General features: G+C 44.0%; 1 protein-coding gene across 3 annotated transcripts in view; it reads right to left on the bottom strand.

The window, feature by feature from the left end:
- MYNN (myoneurin) overlaps window positions 1-16637 on the bottom strand; it is a 23304-nt gene extending 6667 nt beyond the window's left edge. Inside the window, exons 1-7 of one of the 3 annotated variants that reach the window (XM_069083552.1) lie at window positions 16453-16636; window positions 15455-15755; window positions 8390-9186; window positions 7583-7742; window positions 4949-5127; window positions 4093-4176; window positions 3278-3364 (exon numbers count right to left, since the gene is read on the bottom strand). In XM_069083552.1, coding sequence (XP_068939653.1) covers window positions 3278-3364; window positions 4093-4176; window positions 4949-5127; window positions 7583-7742; window positions 8390-9186; window positions 15455-15720 — 1573 coding nt within the window. In that variant the 5' untranslated portion in view covers window positions 15721-15755; window positions 16453-16636. Of the gene's footprint in view, window positions 1-3277; window positions 3365-4092; window positions 4177-4948; window positions 5128-7582; window positions 7743-8389; window positions 9233-15454; window positions 15756-16452 lie in introns of those variants that run through there. The other 2 variants (XM_069083553.1, XM_069083554.1) reach the window with 2 other exon arrangements.
- Window positions 16638-17848: the final 1211 nt, after the last annotated feature.

The raw sequence follows: 17848 nt of genomic DNA, 5'->3' as shown, positions 1-17848 counted from the left end.
CACAAACAAAGCCAATGCAACCAAGATGAGGAGGGAAGCAGAAAGCTGGGAAACAATTTTTGCAGCCACTGTTTCTGATAAAGGTCTCATTTCTAAAAATATAGAGAACTGAGTCAAATTTATAAAAAAACAAATCATTCCCCAATTGATAAATGGTCAAAGGATATGAACAGGCAGTTTTCAGAGGAAGAAATTAAAGGTATCTATAGTCATATGAAAAAATGCTCTAAATCACTACTGATTAGAGAAATGCAAATGAAAACAACTCTGAGGGACCACATCACACCTATCAGATGGGTTAACATGACAAAACAGGAAAATGGTAAATGCTGGAGAAGATGTGGGAAAATTGGAATACTAATGCAGTTGGTGGAGTTATGAACTGATCCAACCATTCTGGAGAGCAATGTGGAACTATGCCCAAAGGGCTATAAAAAATATGCATACCCTTTGATCCAGCAATACCACTTCTAGGTCTGTATCCCAAAGAGATCATACAAATCAGAAAAGGACCCACTTGTACAAAAATATTTGTAACAGTTCTTTTTGTGGTGGCAAAGAAATGGAAATTGAGGGAATACCCAGTTGGGAAATGGCTGAACAAGTTATGGTATATGAATGTAATGCAATACTATTATGGTATAAGAAATGATGAGCTGGCAGACATCAGAAAAACCTGGAAAGATGAACTGATGCTGAATGAAGTGAGCAGTAACATTGTACAATGATCAGGTATGATTGACTTATCTCGTCTTAGCAATACAATGATCCAAGACAATTCCAAAAGACTCATGATGGAAAATACTAACCACATCCAGAGAAAAATCTATGGAGTATGAATGCAGATCGAAGCATACTAATTTTCATTTTTTTCTCTAATATTTTTTCCCTTTTGTTCTGATTCTTCTTTCACAACATGACTAATGTGGAAATGTTTCATATGACTGCACATACATAGCCTATACAGATTGCATGCCATCTTGGGGAGAGGGGAGCAAAGGGAAGGGGAGAAATTTTATTTTTTATTTTTGCTTTTTGGAGGGCAATTGGGGTTAAGTGACTTGCCCAAGGTCACACAGCTAGTTTTTGTGTTAAGTGTCTGAGGCCAGATTTGAAATCAGGTCCTCCTGACTCCAGGGCCGGTGCTCTATTCACTGCATTACCTAGCCACCCCCAAGGGGAGAAAATTTAGAACTCAAAATCTTATAGAAGTGAATATTAAAAACTAAAAACAGTTTAAAAAAATTAAAAACAAAAAACAAAAGTTTAAAAAAAGGTCTTAAATTTTGCAAGGAACAAAAAGAAAACTATCTTTATGTGTAATGGGGAGAAAAAAATGCTAAAAGAATTTTTAAAAAAAGACTTAAACTTAAACCTCACCTTCTAACGAGGCCCATCCTGGTTCCCCCAAATGCTCATGCCTTCCCCAAAGCTTGTTTAGCTTCTGTCCAATTACTGAGCAGCTAATCTGTTTCTTTCAAGTTCTTTGCTACCACAAAAGTACAGTCATTTTATAAATGTTTTGGTGTATTAAGGACCTTTTTTACTTCCTTGAGGTTATAAATGCCCAGCAGTGGAATCCCTGGTTCAAACACTATAAACGTTTTGGTGACAGGTGCAGACTGATGATGTGAATTATATATGGGATCACTTCAGGGGGTTCCCTGTTGGCACTAATCTAGACCTAACTTTCTTTGCATAATTTCAGATTCCAATTTCCCAGAAATAGCCCATTTAAACAAACTATGAATTCTGAAAAGTGGGGAATGGTTAGTCAGTCAATCAGCAAGCGTTCATGAAGCATTTACTGTGTGTCGGACATGATAATGAGCTTCGGGGAAACAAGAGAAGCAAAGGAAACTCTACAGGGGAAGCAGAGCCAGCGATTGTGCCCGTGAGAGGACAGGCCCCTCTCCTTTCCTCTAGACACACACAAGCCCGTCTTGACTAAGATACCCGTACTTTGTGATTCCACTGCTGGGCACGTAACGTCAAGGAGCGGTAAAAAGAGAGGTCCCTAATACACCCAAATGTCTGTGGTGATATTTCTGTGGTAGCAAAGAACTAGAAAGAAACACATTGGGGAGAAGCTGAGCTGTGGTACACAAATGTAATGGAATTCCGCCATACCATAGATGATGACAAACATAACGAATTCGGAGAAGCATAAGAAGATTTCCGTGAACTGATGCAAAAGTGAAATAGATGAACGGAACTAAGAAAACAACACATACAACTATAATGACTTCAATGGGAAGAACAGAATAATCTAAGTGGGATGATGTGAAATTTTAATGACCAAGTATCACCCCAAAGACACCTCTTCCTATTTCTCTGCAGTGCTGGAGAGCTATAAGTATAGAATGCTACATATAATCCCAGAATTTAAAAAAAACTTGTTTCCTAGTTTTACAGATTTTTTTTCCTTTTTTTAAAAAAAGTTTTATTATAAAGGATGGCTCTTTGGGAGGGTTTGAAGAGGGATACAATGGAAAACACATAAGGAGTTATATATAAAAATGAGATCAAAATTTTCATTTTAAAAAATTAAGTAGGTCAGGTTGTGTTCCCTCAATTGGGTTCCATTATCTTATATTTATTCTTTCTTCTAATTTAGGCTTGACTTAAAAACTAAAGGCATTCAAAAATGAGACATACATTTTTGGACATGGCCAATATGGGAATTTATTTTATTATGCATATTTGTTACAAGGGTATGGTAAAGAAGGGAGAGAAAAAATAATTATTGTTAATTGAAAAGAAACTTTAAATAATCAGAGACATACAACAGTGGAGACAAGAAGTTTTATTCATTAAATGTCTCTAAGCTAATGCTGATAACCCCTTGCTGGGTAGTTTTACTTAAGGACCCAGTGAGAGGTAGAAGCTGGACTCTTCAATTTCATGTCTGAAATTCATAGCTGGTTGAAAAACTGTGTGATCCATTCTCTACCACTTCCATGCACGATCAGAGGAGGGTTGCAACAGCCTTAGTGGGATGCAGAGCCTTAGGCTGGCACTGGACCTGCAGACTCTGCATTCCAGGAGAATGTGCCCAGCCTGAGAACTCAAGGCCAGCTTCACCCCACGAGGAAGTGCTGGAACAGGGATGCCAAATCCACCAATTCTTTCAATTTCACATGAAGGTACACTGACTTCTCTACACAAAATCTCATCACTTCATAAATCTCAAGCCTCCAAGGTGGGAGCAAACCTAGAGAACAATGCAGTTCTTTCCTTTAAACATAAACATGCCAATATGACCATCAGCACTTACCAGAATGGACTTTAGTTTTGTGCTTCTTTAAATTTTTTATGTCAGTGTAGGAATTTCCACATAATTCACAGATAAATGGTCTTTCCCCTGGGATGAAAAAAAAAGTTTAGTTGAAAAATCTCAACATTTCTATAGGCTTGGCAGCTGAAGCAAAAATATATGTATCACCATGTATATGAACCGAGTATGGTTAAATATTATATTGCTCTTAAATATAATTAAAAATTTTATGTCCAATTCTAAGACAAAAAAGTTCCATAAAGCCTGATTTTAAAACATATAGGAACTCTTTTTTCTTAAAAGGAAAATGATTTAATTAATCTTTTATAGTATCACAAAATTTCTCTTTATTTTCCTTCCATAAATTTTGACTCAATAAAGTAATTGTGCTACAAGGTGATAATTTTTTTTACTTGTTAGAAATATTCCTTACTTGCCAATTGTACATAAGTTCTATTTAAATCAAGGAAGGGTGTTGGGGGTAGGCTTAATATTAGCTAAAAGTCAAACAAATGAGCAAATGTGCAGAATGTTATTGGGCACTTCCTAGACTTAGTACTAAGGAAGGAGACACTCCAAGGGGAAAAAAAAAACAGCAACTATCAGTGGTGTTTTCCTTGGTTTACTGTTTTCATCCTTTACAGCAGTAAACATTTTCTTCATTTTAATTTACTTTTAACTGCTTATGATAAGAGTATGTCTGTTTAAAATTTATTTTTACAACTCTTTTGTACCAAAAGTTGAGTTAAGGCTTACATGAAAAGAAATTATAGAAAGAGAGAACAAAGAATAATACATTCTCCCTAAACACAGACCTGTATGGGATCGAAAGTGTTTGTTGAGCTCTCCTGAGGAAATAAAACTTTTCCCACAAATACCACATATGTATGGTTTTTCACCTAGATGAAAAATAAAAGATAGCGAGGTGGTGTACTATACCAGTAAAATATTTTATCAATTACAGATTACCTCAAATAAATTATTCTAAAATAACATTTCAACTAAAACCTCTAATCTCATAAAAGCTTTTAGAGGTATGCTAGAATTTCTTTTTAGTGATCCAACTTCATGAATGTTAGTAACTAGTATTTTGTACTTTTCATATAAGCTGATTATTTTCATATAAGGTCTCATTTCTTATAAATATGTCTTCAGTAGAAACAAGTTTTTCCTAAGTTTTCTTTGTTTTTTTTATGTAATTTTAAAAGTTTATTTACATTTATCAACCATTAAAAGCAGCAGCCCTGAAAATAAGGTAACTAGTATTTTTTAACAGAAGAGAATAAGAGTACATAATTATTAAGACTCTATTATAAGCAGTCCAACAGAAAGCAAGTCTAAAAAACGTTTCAAATTAGATACTATGATTCTGAAGGCCCTGCTTTGTAAGATTTGACATTCTAAATTGAGTAAAAAAAATCAAGTCATCATTATTACAGATTTTTTTTTTCAGTTACTAGATTTGATGGCATGTAGCCATTCAAATAATGAACCCAAAGAAGAATTTGGCTTTTATATTTCACCATTGGCACCTACACCCGCGCCCTCTTGTACAGGACCAGTCTCTGCCTCTGTCCCCAGCCACTCCCTTGATCTCTCTCCTCCCATGCCCCTCCTCCTCCTCTGATACATGGCTCCCTCTCCTTCAAGGATCACCTTTCCAATTCTCACCTGTATGTTTTCGAGAGTGAGTTATGAGGGAACTAGACACTGCAAATGCTTTCCCACACGTATCACACACGTAAGGCTTTTCTCCGGTGTGCCGACGAACGTGGTAAGTCAGCGTGCTGGCCTGAGCAAATCTCTGTCCACACCTGTCACACACATATGGCTTTTCTCCACTATGCTTCCTGGCAACAGAGAATACAGGTTAGAGAGCAGCACAGGGCCTGGGCCCACCTCTTGGGCACCGGCCACACAGCTTGACGAAGCTTTCAGAGCAGCTTCAAAGATCAAGAGTGGGTTTCCAAAATCAGCCTTCATTTGACTTGTCAGCATTTTTAAAGAGAAGCCAATGTTCCAATTGTCTCAGAATTAGTTGGGAGAAGAGATAAAAACTCTGCCCAACATTTTCATGGCAGTTAAAATTTCCCTCTTACCAGAAACTCTCAGCCCTCAAGCAGCTCCTCAGGACAAAGGTCCAAAGCCCAAGTATGGAGTCGGACTAGCAGGCTCTTCCTCAGGTGCTTAGATGTTTAGGCTGCATACCTGATAAAGAAGCCCATGTCTTTCATTGCTCACCATCTCTAGGGATGTATGTACGACATACCTGTATATGTGTGGGTGTATAGGGAGGTCTGGACCAGGGGTTCCATTATAACAGGAAACTCCCAGGTGAGGAAATAACTTTTATCAATGAAGACTGGTACTTTCTCTACAACTTGTAAGTTCCAAGAACAGCCTATGACAATGGGATGTGATGCCCCAGAGTCATGGGGACAGAATGGGTCAGAGGCAGGACTTCAGCCCTGGTCTTCCAGGCTCTAAGGCCTATGATGGGATACTAATAAAGTTGCCCCCAGCCCCAATATTCTAACTTCATTATAGGTCTGGCCCTAGTGAACAGCAGGCCCAATGTATCTACCTAGTGGCCCCAACAATGTCCTAACTTAGGCCTTACTGCTCACTAGAACAACAGGTGTGTCCCTGAACTCTTAGTTCCCACAGAGACAGCAGGTTTGTCCATATGATGGGAACCAAACTACTGCCTCTACCTGGTCACTGCCCCCAAACCCATTCCCACAGAAACAGGTTCTTGTATTCAATCACAATAACATCATTGTGTAGCCCAAGACAGGACCACAATAGCTAGACAGTTGAAGGGCAGAATGACCAGAATGTTTAACCACCGAACCATAGATGGGACCCCTCCTCCATTACCTAATCCTTTAACAAACTCCTCCTGCCTTTTTAATATTAATGATATTCTCTATTCTATGTACATTTCTGTTATGTAATTGCATCTTTACCCTATAAAAATCCATCTTGCTTTCTCTAAAATTGCTGGTTCCTCTTGGAACTTAGCCCACTTCATGAGAGGCATCAGTCTCAATAAATGCCTATACTTGGATTAGAGGTGGTCTGACTCTGAATTCTTTGAGTTGGTTCCACCACAACACATCATGAAACTGTAACAGTTTTTGGTGGGCAGAGCCCCCACCTCAACAGTTTTTGGCATCCCTGGGTTTAAACCGCAACAACTACAGTACGTGTGTGTGTGTGGGGGGGGTGTATATGGGTGTATGTGTGTGTGTGTGTAAGCAAATTAATTTTTAAAAATATTTAAGATGTATGTCCTATCAACTACTAACAAATATCAAAACGTCCCCTCTCATTTAGCATTTTTTTTTGGAAGGGGGAAGGCAGGGCAATTGGGGTTAAGTGACTTGCCCAAGGTCATACAGCTAGTAAGTGTTAAGTGTCTGAGGCTGAGTTTGAACTCAAGTCTTCCTGACTCCAGGGTCAGTGCTCTATTCACTGAGCCCCCTAGCCACCCCTAGCAATTAATTCTTGATACAATTTTATCTTCAGGGCAGTATTTTCTATTGTTTCACCCAAAGGACCCAGGAGGGTTGCCTAGTGACCAACTCAGGCATGAGGACAATTCAACTCATGTGCGACTTTACCTGTCAAGACCTACTAGCTGATCAAGATTAACAGCAGCAGAAAGTGGGGACCATTATACTCCTTTCCAAAAAAACTCTGCTTTCGTGAAAGCCTCTCTCAAAAAATGGCTAAGAAATAGTCATGCTGTGTCCTCTTACTCAGAAGTCCTCTCTGTCACTGTCAGTCAAAAGACATTTAAAAAAAAATTGTTTTGAGGAGGGAAGGCAGGGCAATAGGGGTTAAGTGACTTGCCCAAGGTCACACAGCTAGCCAAAGGCCAAATTTGAACTCAGGTCCTCCTGACTCCAGAGCTGCTCTATTCACTGTACCACCTAGCTGCCCCTAAAGAGGCATTTATTAAGCACCTACTTTGTTCCAGGCACCGTGCTATATACTGAAGTAGAGGAAGGAAAAACAGGATGAATAAAAGATTCCGTTTGAATGGTCCATAAAAAATGTAACGTCTTGTCTCAAAGCACCACCCGCATCTTTCTAACAGGAGCACCCTGCATTTACCTGCTCTTAAAATTTACTGTGCGTGTCTTCACATGCCCTAGTGGGGGGATGTCAGGCATCTGCCCGTTTGCAGAGACTGAGACACTGGAGAAATCATCATGAGTTCAAGACGTCCCCCCATACAGTACTATGTCCATAACTGACGGACAGCCACAGATAAACATCCCTACCAATTTCTCTTACCTAGCATGAATCTTGAGATTGCTAGAAGTTGCAAATTGCAAATTGCATACATCACACTTATACGGCTTCTCTTCACCATGATGCATGCGACTATGAAAAACTAGCTGGCACTTCTGAGCAAAACCTTTGTCACAGAGCTCACATCTATATGGCTTCTCCCCTAAAAAAAAAAATCCAAAGGAAAACAGATTTAAAAGGAAATTTTGTATTACACTTGCTTAAAAAAAATGGTGAACAAGTTCTGCATTATTTTTCTAGTTATCAGTACAAAGGGGATGCCTAAAAATCAACTAAAGCATCCAGGAGACCTTCCTCCCAATTCATTAAATGAAAGACTGAGAGGACAAGAATAAGTTTGCTTCTCAGAATTACTGAGCTCGATATAAACGAAAATAGCAACACAAATATTCATTAAAACAAGTAACTGCAGGATAAAGATACCTAAAGGAAGGGAAGGCAAACACTGATTACTACAAAGAAAACAGTGGTAAAGACCGGACAGAGAGGAGCAAGACAGGGAGACTCACAGAAGGCATTTAACAGCTTCCAAATATTTGCTTTAATCTTAATGACTAGCAGGCCAAGCACCAAATTAAACAGCTCACGTACAATTCTTAGAATTATAGAATTAGCGCATTATGTGTGTCTTCTGGGCATCAGTAATAAACCACGAACACCAAGAAATGCACATTTAACAATATTTCAACAATTTCATACTTCCAATTTTTTTCTGTGTATAATATGCAGATTTCAAGCAGCAAATAATCGGCACCCTACAGAACTGTTAACTTAAAAAACCACACTCACCTGTGTGAGTTCTGACATGAGTTTTCAGCTGGTTACACTGGGTGAATGCTTTTCCACAGAGTTGGCAGACATAGGGCTTGACCCCCTTGTGTATTCTCATGTGCCGTCTTAGGCTACTGGCTTCTGAAAACACTTTCCCACAAGTGTTACACACGGGCTTGGCCTTCGAGTACCTCGGATCTAGGTCTTCTCCAGAGGCTTCCAACTGATAAGTGTTCGGGACACTGGCTATGTTAGACATGCAGTGCTCTTTCAAAGCACAGTTGGGTTGTGATTTCCCCCGCTTCTGTTTCACTGCTACTGTTTGCAAAATGATGTCTTGTGTTGTAAAACTATCATTTCCCACAACTGAAGTCAGCTGGAGTTCTGAGGGATCATTTGCTTGTGCAACTTGTTCTGTTACTGGTGAAGGCAATTTATTTAGATCTAGGAACATGTCAGCAGATGAAGTCTCTACAATGTCACTGGTATATTGCACTGGTTTATTCTGCACGTTTTTCTGGGAACTGAAAGTCTTCTTCTTCTTTTTGGTTTGAGGAGACTTCTTTTCTAAAGTCACCTTCTTAGCATGTGCCTGAACCACATCAATGGAAGTTTCTGATTTCTCCCGGTTAAAATCTCGAAGAGTGAGGAGGCAAGTCTGTTGGTTCAACTCAATGTTGCCAGTAATGCTAGATATCTCTGTAGAGGAGGGATTAGCAATAAAAGCAAAGTCTTCCATCTTTATTTTACATTTAGTGACCACCTCCTCCACTCTGAGATAGTCTGCGGCCTGGTGAATTTCTTTAACATTCCAACTGCAAGGAAACAAGGCTAAATGACAGTGTTCTGGTCAAAGAAAACCTTTTATTGTTGATAATAGGCCAGGTAATTCATAGGGACATAGAAAAAACATACAGAGACCAATAAATAGATCAGTAAATTAATTTAGAACAAGGTATGAATACAAATTTATAACCTCCATCTTACAGGCGATGAAAATATAAATCAATAAACAGGCAAAGACAGGCACTATTCACAGCACAAATATTGTAAATATTAGCATTTTACTAGACACTTCTATAAAGGGGATACATACAGGCCCCTCTAGGTTATAAACTGACGACCTCTCATTATCCCCTTCATACAGTGTTGGTCCCAGAGTCACTGAGGGAAAGGGTTGTAGCAAATGCCATCCTGACCAAGAACCTCTAGTGTTACCTATCTGATAAAGTCACCCAGCCTTTGCTTGAAGACCTCTGCCAAGAAGCTGCACCACTTCCTGAAAAGCCTGTCCTATGTTGGGATGGGCCAACTCTTATTAATCTAAATCAGCTTTTTCTGCCAACTCCATCCCTTGCTTCTAGTTCTATTCTCTGGAGCCAAGCAGAGAAAGTTCCCTCTCTGATCCAAGGGATCACCCTTCTCAGGCTTATACCATGGCCCACAAAATGGACTCAGTCACTAGCTGCCACTCCAGAAAGGATCTGGTCTTGTGGGTCTTCCCCTTTGGGGGGGGGGGGTGCAGGGGTAGAAAACAAACATATCATGGGCTCCCCGTTTCCCTGTAACTGCTTTCAAGGGTAAGAGCAGCATCTGGTGCCCAGTTCACCAATTCTTACTGAATGGCACTGGGGAAAGCATTTCCAGGAGGCCTGAGACATGTTTACCACAACCTCACCACAAGCTTGGAACCCTGTGTCCCTATTTTCATTAACGATTTCTACGATGTTGGCTGAGCCAATCATTTAACCTTCCTCGGTAAATGGGTTGAACTAGATAAGCTCTAAGCTCAGATAATCACTTTGCCACAAACATTTCCTAGAGTTTTCTGAGGTCCCTACTCCCTTCTAACTCTCAGGAAAATCTCTCCCTCTTTGTTTCTCTATTTATAAGCAGGAAAAAATTCTTAATGATGGATAAGCTAAAACAATGTTAGTGATACAACTGCATTATATACAAATACATTTTTAAGTTTATTTTTTAAATAGAGTCAATACATCAGTAATCAAAATAAACTGTCATTAAATGTGTCCTTTTCATTATAAATATATCGTATTTCCACCCTAACACAGGTTAAATCTTCTATGGGCCAGCTGGAAAACCTTAATGCATCCTAATTTCCAAACAAAGAGTGGCAGCATAGTCAAGACAGAGTTACTTCTGGAGTCAAGGCCAGGGCTCCTATCTGTCTCTGACACTCTCACTAGCTGTGGACCCTGGGCAAGTCACTTCAGCCCTCTCCATCTGTGAAATGAGGGCTAGGGCTGGGCTCAGGGGCCTCCAGAATCCCTCTAGCCCTAAGGCTAGGATGCTGTAACATTCTCATATATTTCTGGTAAATTGGGGATTTTTCTAAGTAGAAAGACAGTATATAAGGTAACTCATTTCTCCTTAAGGACTGTGGTTAGGCCTCTGGAACTTAAAAAATGAGAAATCATTGTATGTAAAGTTTAATTCTGAATTTTACAATGATATGGATACCAAAGAAAATTTTCAAATCATGTACTTTTAACATAAAATATCTTAACAGTTATGCAGCCCTTTGTTAAATAATGCTTGGATTCACAAATAAACCATCATCACTCTCACACTTTGTCATATTTCACCAGTAAGAAAATGAGGGGTTCCTCTTGAGAAGCAAAGTGAGCTAGGGACAGGGCTGAACTTGTGACATGAGTTACTTATCAGATTTTCTATGCCAAACAAAATCTGACCTTAAAACCCCAAATTATAACTCTGCATGTTCCACCAAATGAATCACAGGATAGCTAATTTGATCCAATTAGCCTGGATGATCCCTTTCAAGTTAAGAATGGAAATGGGAATGCACGTAGAAGCTTTAGCTGTGCTGAAATCCACTGCATTAAGCTGCCACCGAAATTTTTTGACACTCAAAAATAAAAGTCCATGTAATTCATTCATACGCTATTATGGTGGATCTTCTTCTTTCATTGTTATTAGTGTAATTAATCTCTTTGCTAGACAATCTTGTTTCCATTTTGGATGGTCACCCACACGGCCTAACTACACAGAAAGGACTGTTGTGATTAAAAAAAAAAAACTTTTCTTACAGCTCCAGCTGAACCAAAAACCCTGTAAAGGCAAAAATGCTAAGCCAAAAGAAAGTCTGTCTCTCTACATTCCTGCTTTCGGTTTTGAGGGTTGGCTTTTTTTGGTTGCTTGTTTTTTTGGAACAAACTACAATATTGACATTTACTACAAGACTGGAGAGGGAACCTGGCTGTAGGAAGGTAAAAGACCAGTAGGCCTTCAATGTTCTTTATTACTCAGTGTGGTCTAGTGGAAAAAGTAAAAGACTGAAGATCATGACAGAAAAGCCCTGTGTTTGAGGCAGGGCTTGAACCCAGATCATCCTAACTCAGAGGCTAGCTGTCTATTCACTAGCTCACACTGTCTTCCCTGATTAGAGCAAACTTTCCTCAGTTATAAATATTTATAATCCCACACAAGGCTGTCATGAGATTCAAATGAAATCATATCTAATGAAAAGCAAGATGTAAACCTTCAAGTTTTCTATAAAAGTTAGCTAAGAACTTTTTTTTGAAGCTTCATCAATTCCTCTATCAGAAGCACATTTAACATCAAAAATTCTACATGAAATACTTTCTAAACCCAATGGTAAATAAGTTTTTATTTTCTATCATTTGCTTATTATGCTTGCCATCACTCCCATCTACAAACAGGATAAAACCTGTTTATAAAAATGAAGATTTACTTTACAAAAGGTTTTCCTTTAAACATAAGTCAGTCCCTATAGTGATGAAATGCCCAGAACAGCACAGATCTGCTTTTCACAAGAAAACAAAAGATAATTATTCTCCCCTTTGATTCTTTCTCAATCCAAAGACTCTATCTCAGCACATAAATACAACTTTCCCTACAGGGTTAAAAAGATGAGACAGTCAGTGGAGAAACCTTTTTAACATTACTTTAACAACAAAAAGAAAAACTTTAGAAAACTTCCAAAGGTTTGTTTCAGGGATGGTAAAGGAGGGGGAAAAATCCCTCAAACTCTATTCTTTCCTTCAATAAACCCTGGAGGGAAACTTTTTCAGGTGGCAACAGGAGAAAGAGATAGCAGCAGAAACCCAGAATTATTCTCCACATTCTCTGGGTCTTTAAAGCAGCAGGTACCACAAAGAGTATTTGGTTCTTTCAAACAGACTTCGGTTGTGTCCCCTCCTCCCCTCCCCCCCCAGCCCAGGCTGTACCTACTTTCACACATGACCTCCCCTACCCCTTCCATCCTTTGTCCCTTCCTTCTTTCACTCAATAACCCTCCCTCTTTTGAAGTCCACTCACACAAGATGAGGGTGGCTGTAGGATGCTGACCTCCCTCCCTCCGGGACACTTTCCTCTTTTCTCAAGGAACTCTACCACCTTCTCCCCAAGTCCTGCCCTTGTACTGGGTGCATGTTCACAGACATCTCCCTCCGGCTCCCTAACCTCCCACCTCCCCAGTGTCCTTAAGCCCCAAGTCTTACCCCCACTCAGCTCCACACTGGGCCCTGATCCTAACCTCCTTTTTCTGTGCTACTCCCCCTTCCCATACCTGCTGCTCACCACCATCAACATTCCCACGCCTTTGACCCTCAGTACTTCATTATCCCAGCTCTGTCCTCAAACCCACAATTAGTTCAACTCTGCACTGTCTCCTGAGCCCCCAACATCTAGTCCCCCTCCTTCCAAGCAGCTGCTAGCAAAGCTGAAGATCCCACAATCGTGCTTCGTGACACAGGATAAATCCAAGCCCCCCCCCCTGTAGCGGGGCAGTCTTCTTACTCCCCCCAAGTTTCTTCCCGATCTCATCCTCCAAGAAACCACCCCAAACCTGGTATTGTCCCCTAAAGCTCCCATGTCGGGATCTTGTCTACTTTACTGAAGAAATGGAGATGATGCAGCTCGAGATTCCTCTCCAAGACCCTCAATCTCATCTCCCACTTGCCTTTCCCCCGGGTTCTGACAAAGAGGGGACCCTTCTGGCTACCCCTCCCATCTGCTCCAGCAGACCTGTCCTCAATCGTAGGCCCAACTCTTCCTCCGATCTCCTGCCACCACACACATCCCAGTCTCCCCACCCATCTTTTACTAGACCCTACGACCCCTCAAGTTACGTCTCTAGCTCTTCTCAGCCAAACCCCCTTGAAGAAGCAGCCAACACAGAGCCTCTCTGCCCCCTGAATTGCCAAAATCTTCTTTGTCCTAATCCTCCCACATCAGGCACTGACACTGGTTCCCCTTCTCTTGCCTGGCTGTCAGCTCTTCCCTGGACTCCACAAAACATCCCCCAGCTGGGCGTCGGGGTGGCTCCCCTACGTTCTGAACCTGGCCCTCTTCTCTTCCCTACCCAGCGTCACCCACTCCCTCTCTGTCATAGCCTCAGTTCCCATGGGTCTGATGGTCATTTCTATGCAGACTCTCAGGTGCACACATCTAGCCCAGTCTCATTTCAAACAAGATGTCTCAGGGAGATCATAAACTCACCATGTCTAAAATCCAATGAGATGATATTCGTCAAGTGCTCAGCACAGGGCCTGGCATGCACTAGAGAAGTACTTCTGCATCGTACCCTCTCCCCCAAAGCCTCCCCTCTATCCAAGGGCCTCCCCATCCTCCTTGTGCTTCAGGGCTGCACTCTGGTCATCGGCCCTGACTTCCCAGGCTCCCTCAGTCCCATATCTCCAACCAGTGGCCAGATCTTCCCATTTCTACCTGCACAGGACCCCTCTCATCTGCCTCCTTTCCTCCACTCCCTCAGGTGCCATACTGGTTCCAGTCCTCTTACCAAGCTTATTCCAACAGCCTCCTGTTTGCCTCCTCTCCAGTCCATCCTACATACCTTTCTTGAAACGAAGACCTGAGCCTGTACAACCAACTCCAGGGGCTCCTTAGTGTCACACAAACAAAACACAATTTTCCATCTAGCTCTGAAAGCTCTGGCCTCAACCTGCCTCCCCACTCTCATCAGACATTCCCACAGCACTCCCGTCTGTATCCCAGGCTGAGCTGCCAGAGGCCCTCTCCTCTTCAGAGAGACCACTCAGAGGCCATGTTCTGCTGGAAGGCTTTCCTAATCGAAACTTCGGTGGCCCTGATTATCCCAAACTATTCGTATGTAACTCCTGTGTGGGCTCTGGAGCATAAGTACATACATACATACACACACACACACACACACACACACACATGCTAACTTTATGATTATGAGGCTTAGATTATTATGTGTACTCATCTCCCCCAAGAGAACATCAGTTCATCTTGGGTGGGGATTGTTTCGTTCTTTGTCCTTGTTTCTGACACATAACATTTGTCAGTGAACACAAAGGTAGCAGAAGGAGGGTAATCCTGTGCTAACCTTCAGAACACCAAGCAGAGAAAGCATTTCCCTGCAGCACAGACAGGGAGCCTGGAAGAACAGAAAACCGTACAACAGCACTAACCAATTCTGTTCCAATGGGAGGAAAGAACGAGAGAAACCTGGTGCTCAGCTGGCCTTTGTCTCTGCTCTTCCATTATTTACATTAAACTTTACTTTGGTTCATTTTTGTTAAGTCAGAAACACACTTTTAATTCCATGGCTAAATCTCTTTGCTGTCTGCACTCGTGAGAGATGCAGTCTTTGCATTCCTCTGGACCAGCATGGTGCTGAATCCCCTCTCTGCTCAGCCTTATCAAATCTCCAGATGACAAGAATCTGGAAATACAAATCGGGATGAAAAAAGACTTCAAAAAGTTGGAAAAAAAGAGGCCAAACTGAATAGGAAGGAATGCTCTAGTGACAAACGTCAAGAGCCCCTTTTGTGCACAAGTACAGGATGAGGGAACCCAGTTAGACGGCAGGGCACAGGGCAGAGCTCACATCAGCCTCAAAGCCTGATGCAACCTTAGCAGAGAGCACCTGGGAGGGGGCGGGGTCGGAACAGGATGGTGAAAGGCTGGATGAAGGGAGGTCTGGGGAAGCCACCCTGGCCCCAAAGGGCAAGGGCCCAAGGCAGATTTCGGCTCCCTATCAGGGAAGAGGAGCCTGGAAGGAAGCTCCCCAGCGCCCCCGCCCACCCCTACCTGTCCAGGTGCAGCGTGCCGGTGTAGATGAACTCGAGGAGCTTCTGGAAGCCGTCCGCCTTCACCTGGCTCTGGTCCAGGAACACATCGCTGTGCGGGGAGTCGCGGTACACCGCCCCGAAGTACTCGCTGAAAGAGGCCAGCACGTTGCGGTGCGCTCGGAACTGCTGCTCGCCGATGACCACGGTGCAGTCGCACAGGAAGCCCGCCTCGCGCTGCGCGTTCAGCCGCTCCAGGAGGTGCCCGCAGTGGTGCGACGGCCGCATCCTGGGGCTGGGCGGGGGTCTGCGAGCCGGGCCGTCTGGGAAGGGGGGAAGGGGTCAGACCCGGGGGCCGGGGCCGGGCACAGGTGGGGGGGCGATCAGACCTGGGGGACGGGGCCGAGGGGCTCCGGGGGCGGGCACAGGTGTAGGGGGGGCGGGGAGAGGTCAGCGAGCCGGGCCGCCGGGGGGGGAGGGGTCAGACCTAGGGGACGGGGCCGAGGGGCCGGGGAGGGATCTTCCAGCCGGGCTGGGGGGGAAAGGGTTAGACCCGAGGGACGGGCCGAGCCCAGGTGTAGGGGAGGCAGGGAGGGGTCTGAAGCCGGGCCGCCGGGAGGGGGGCGGGTCAGACCCAGGGGACGGGGCCCCAGGGGCTCGGGGGCGGGCACAGGTGCAGGGGGCGGGGGTCTACTAGCCAAAGCCCGGGGGTTAAGGGGACACAGGGGTCAGACCCATGGGACGTCCCGAGAGGCTACGGGGGCTGGCCCAGGAGCAGGAGGGGTCCCCACGGCCTCCTCCCCTACTCTCAGAGCCCTAGGAGACAAACACTCCGGGTGTCCACAGGCCAAGGGATGCGTCTAGACTCTCCAAGGAGTCGGCTTTAAAGGGCCGGCCCGCGGAGGGGCTCCAGCCGAGAGAGAAACTGAGGTCCACCCCGGTCTGCGGGCCCCGCCCCGGCCCTCCCCGCCGGCAGGCAGGACGCGGGGCGTGGGGCGGGTCGCGCGGGCACTCGCTCACCTGGCGGCACCCACCCGGGAGGCACTTTCTTCACTCGATCGACGCCATGTCAGGGTACGTCACCGCGCCCGCCGCGCTCCGGCTCCCCGGCCCCGGCTTCCGCGCCCGCCGCTCTCACTTCCGGTCTGCGGGCGTTCCCTAGCAACGCCCCGGGCCCCCAGCGGTCCGGGCCCTGGCCTGGCCCAGGCCGCGGGGCCTTGGAGCCGGCCGAGCCTGCCCTCCCGCCCACGAGACTACGGATCCCAGCATGCCCTGCGCCCGGCGGCCTTCGCCCCTCCCCCTGGCCGCTTTGCCTCCTGGGAATGGTAGTCCGGTCGCAGCCGGTCCCAGGCTCTAGCCGAGCCGCTCCTGCTCCAGGGCACGCGGTTCCTTTCCGGCCTGAGGGTCCCGGACGCAGGCCTGGTTCCCTGGACCGAAGTTGGGGGCACGGCGCTGTGCGGGGGCCGGAAGGTCAGAGTCCACGGGTAGAGCAGTGCATGCTGGGATTTGTAGTCCACACATTCTACCAGGGAGGAGACCACTTGTACTGCTATGGGTGCACGCAGATAAAAAGTGGTATTGGTGGGGGATCCACGGCCCATGGCAGCAAATCATTTTCGGAAAGAATAAAGAGAAAAAAAAATCCCCCAGTTGCCAACTGTCCTTTCTCCCAAAACTTACTTCATATATATAGATATGCATAGATGGATGATAGATAAATGACTCTTAGGACAACCTCTATTTTTTATTTATAATAATGCTTACATGCAAATACCTAATTCGAGCCTTGCAACAGTCCTGGGAGGTAGGTGGCATCATCTCTACTTTAGAAATGAGGAAACTAAGACAAAGAGCTTAGGCAATTTGGGTCTATCTTGACTCCAAGTCTGATGCACCATCCACTGAGCCACAACCTCAACTCCAAAACTTCTCATCCCTCCTCAAAACTCCCATGGCTGCTTCTTCCCTCTCTCCCCCAGCTGAAATTCTTGCCTTGTATTTTACAAAAAAAAAAAAAAATGGAAGTCATTTGCTATGTCCCCCCCTCTTCTCCCCTCCACCTCATCTCCTCCAAATGATTGCTCCCTCTGTCATCCCCACTCTTTCACTTCTCTCCAGTCTCTCCCTGTCCACTGGTACCTTCCCTACAAACATGCCTATGCCTCCCTCACCCTTAAAAAAATTTTGTAGCTAGATTCCTTGAAAAGGCCCATCTATAATAGGTGCCTCCACTTTCTCTTGCCTCACTCTTATTAACCTCTAACAATCGAGCTTCCAACCTCATCATTCCAGTGAAACTGCTGTCTCCAAAGTTATCAGAGATCCAATTGCCAAATCCAATGGATTTTTTTCAATCCTTATTCTCCTCAAACTCTCTATCACCTTTGACACTACCAGTCACTCTCTCCTCCTTGAT

The sequence above is a fragment of the Petaurus breviceps genome, unplaced genomic scaffold, assembly GCF_028583685.1.
Source record: "Petaurus breviceps papuanus isolate PSGF00001 unplaced genomic scaffold, PetGlider_PUasm1.0 173, whole genome shotgun sequence".
Taxonomy (NCBI): domain Eukaryota; kingdom Metazoa; phylum Chordata; class Mammalia; order Diprotodontia; family Petauridae; genus Petaurus; species Petaurus breviceps.
This window is presented reverse-complemented; position numbering and strand designations above follow the sequence as displayed.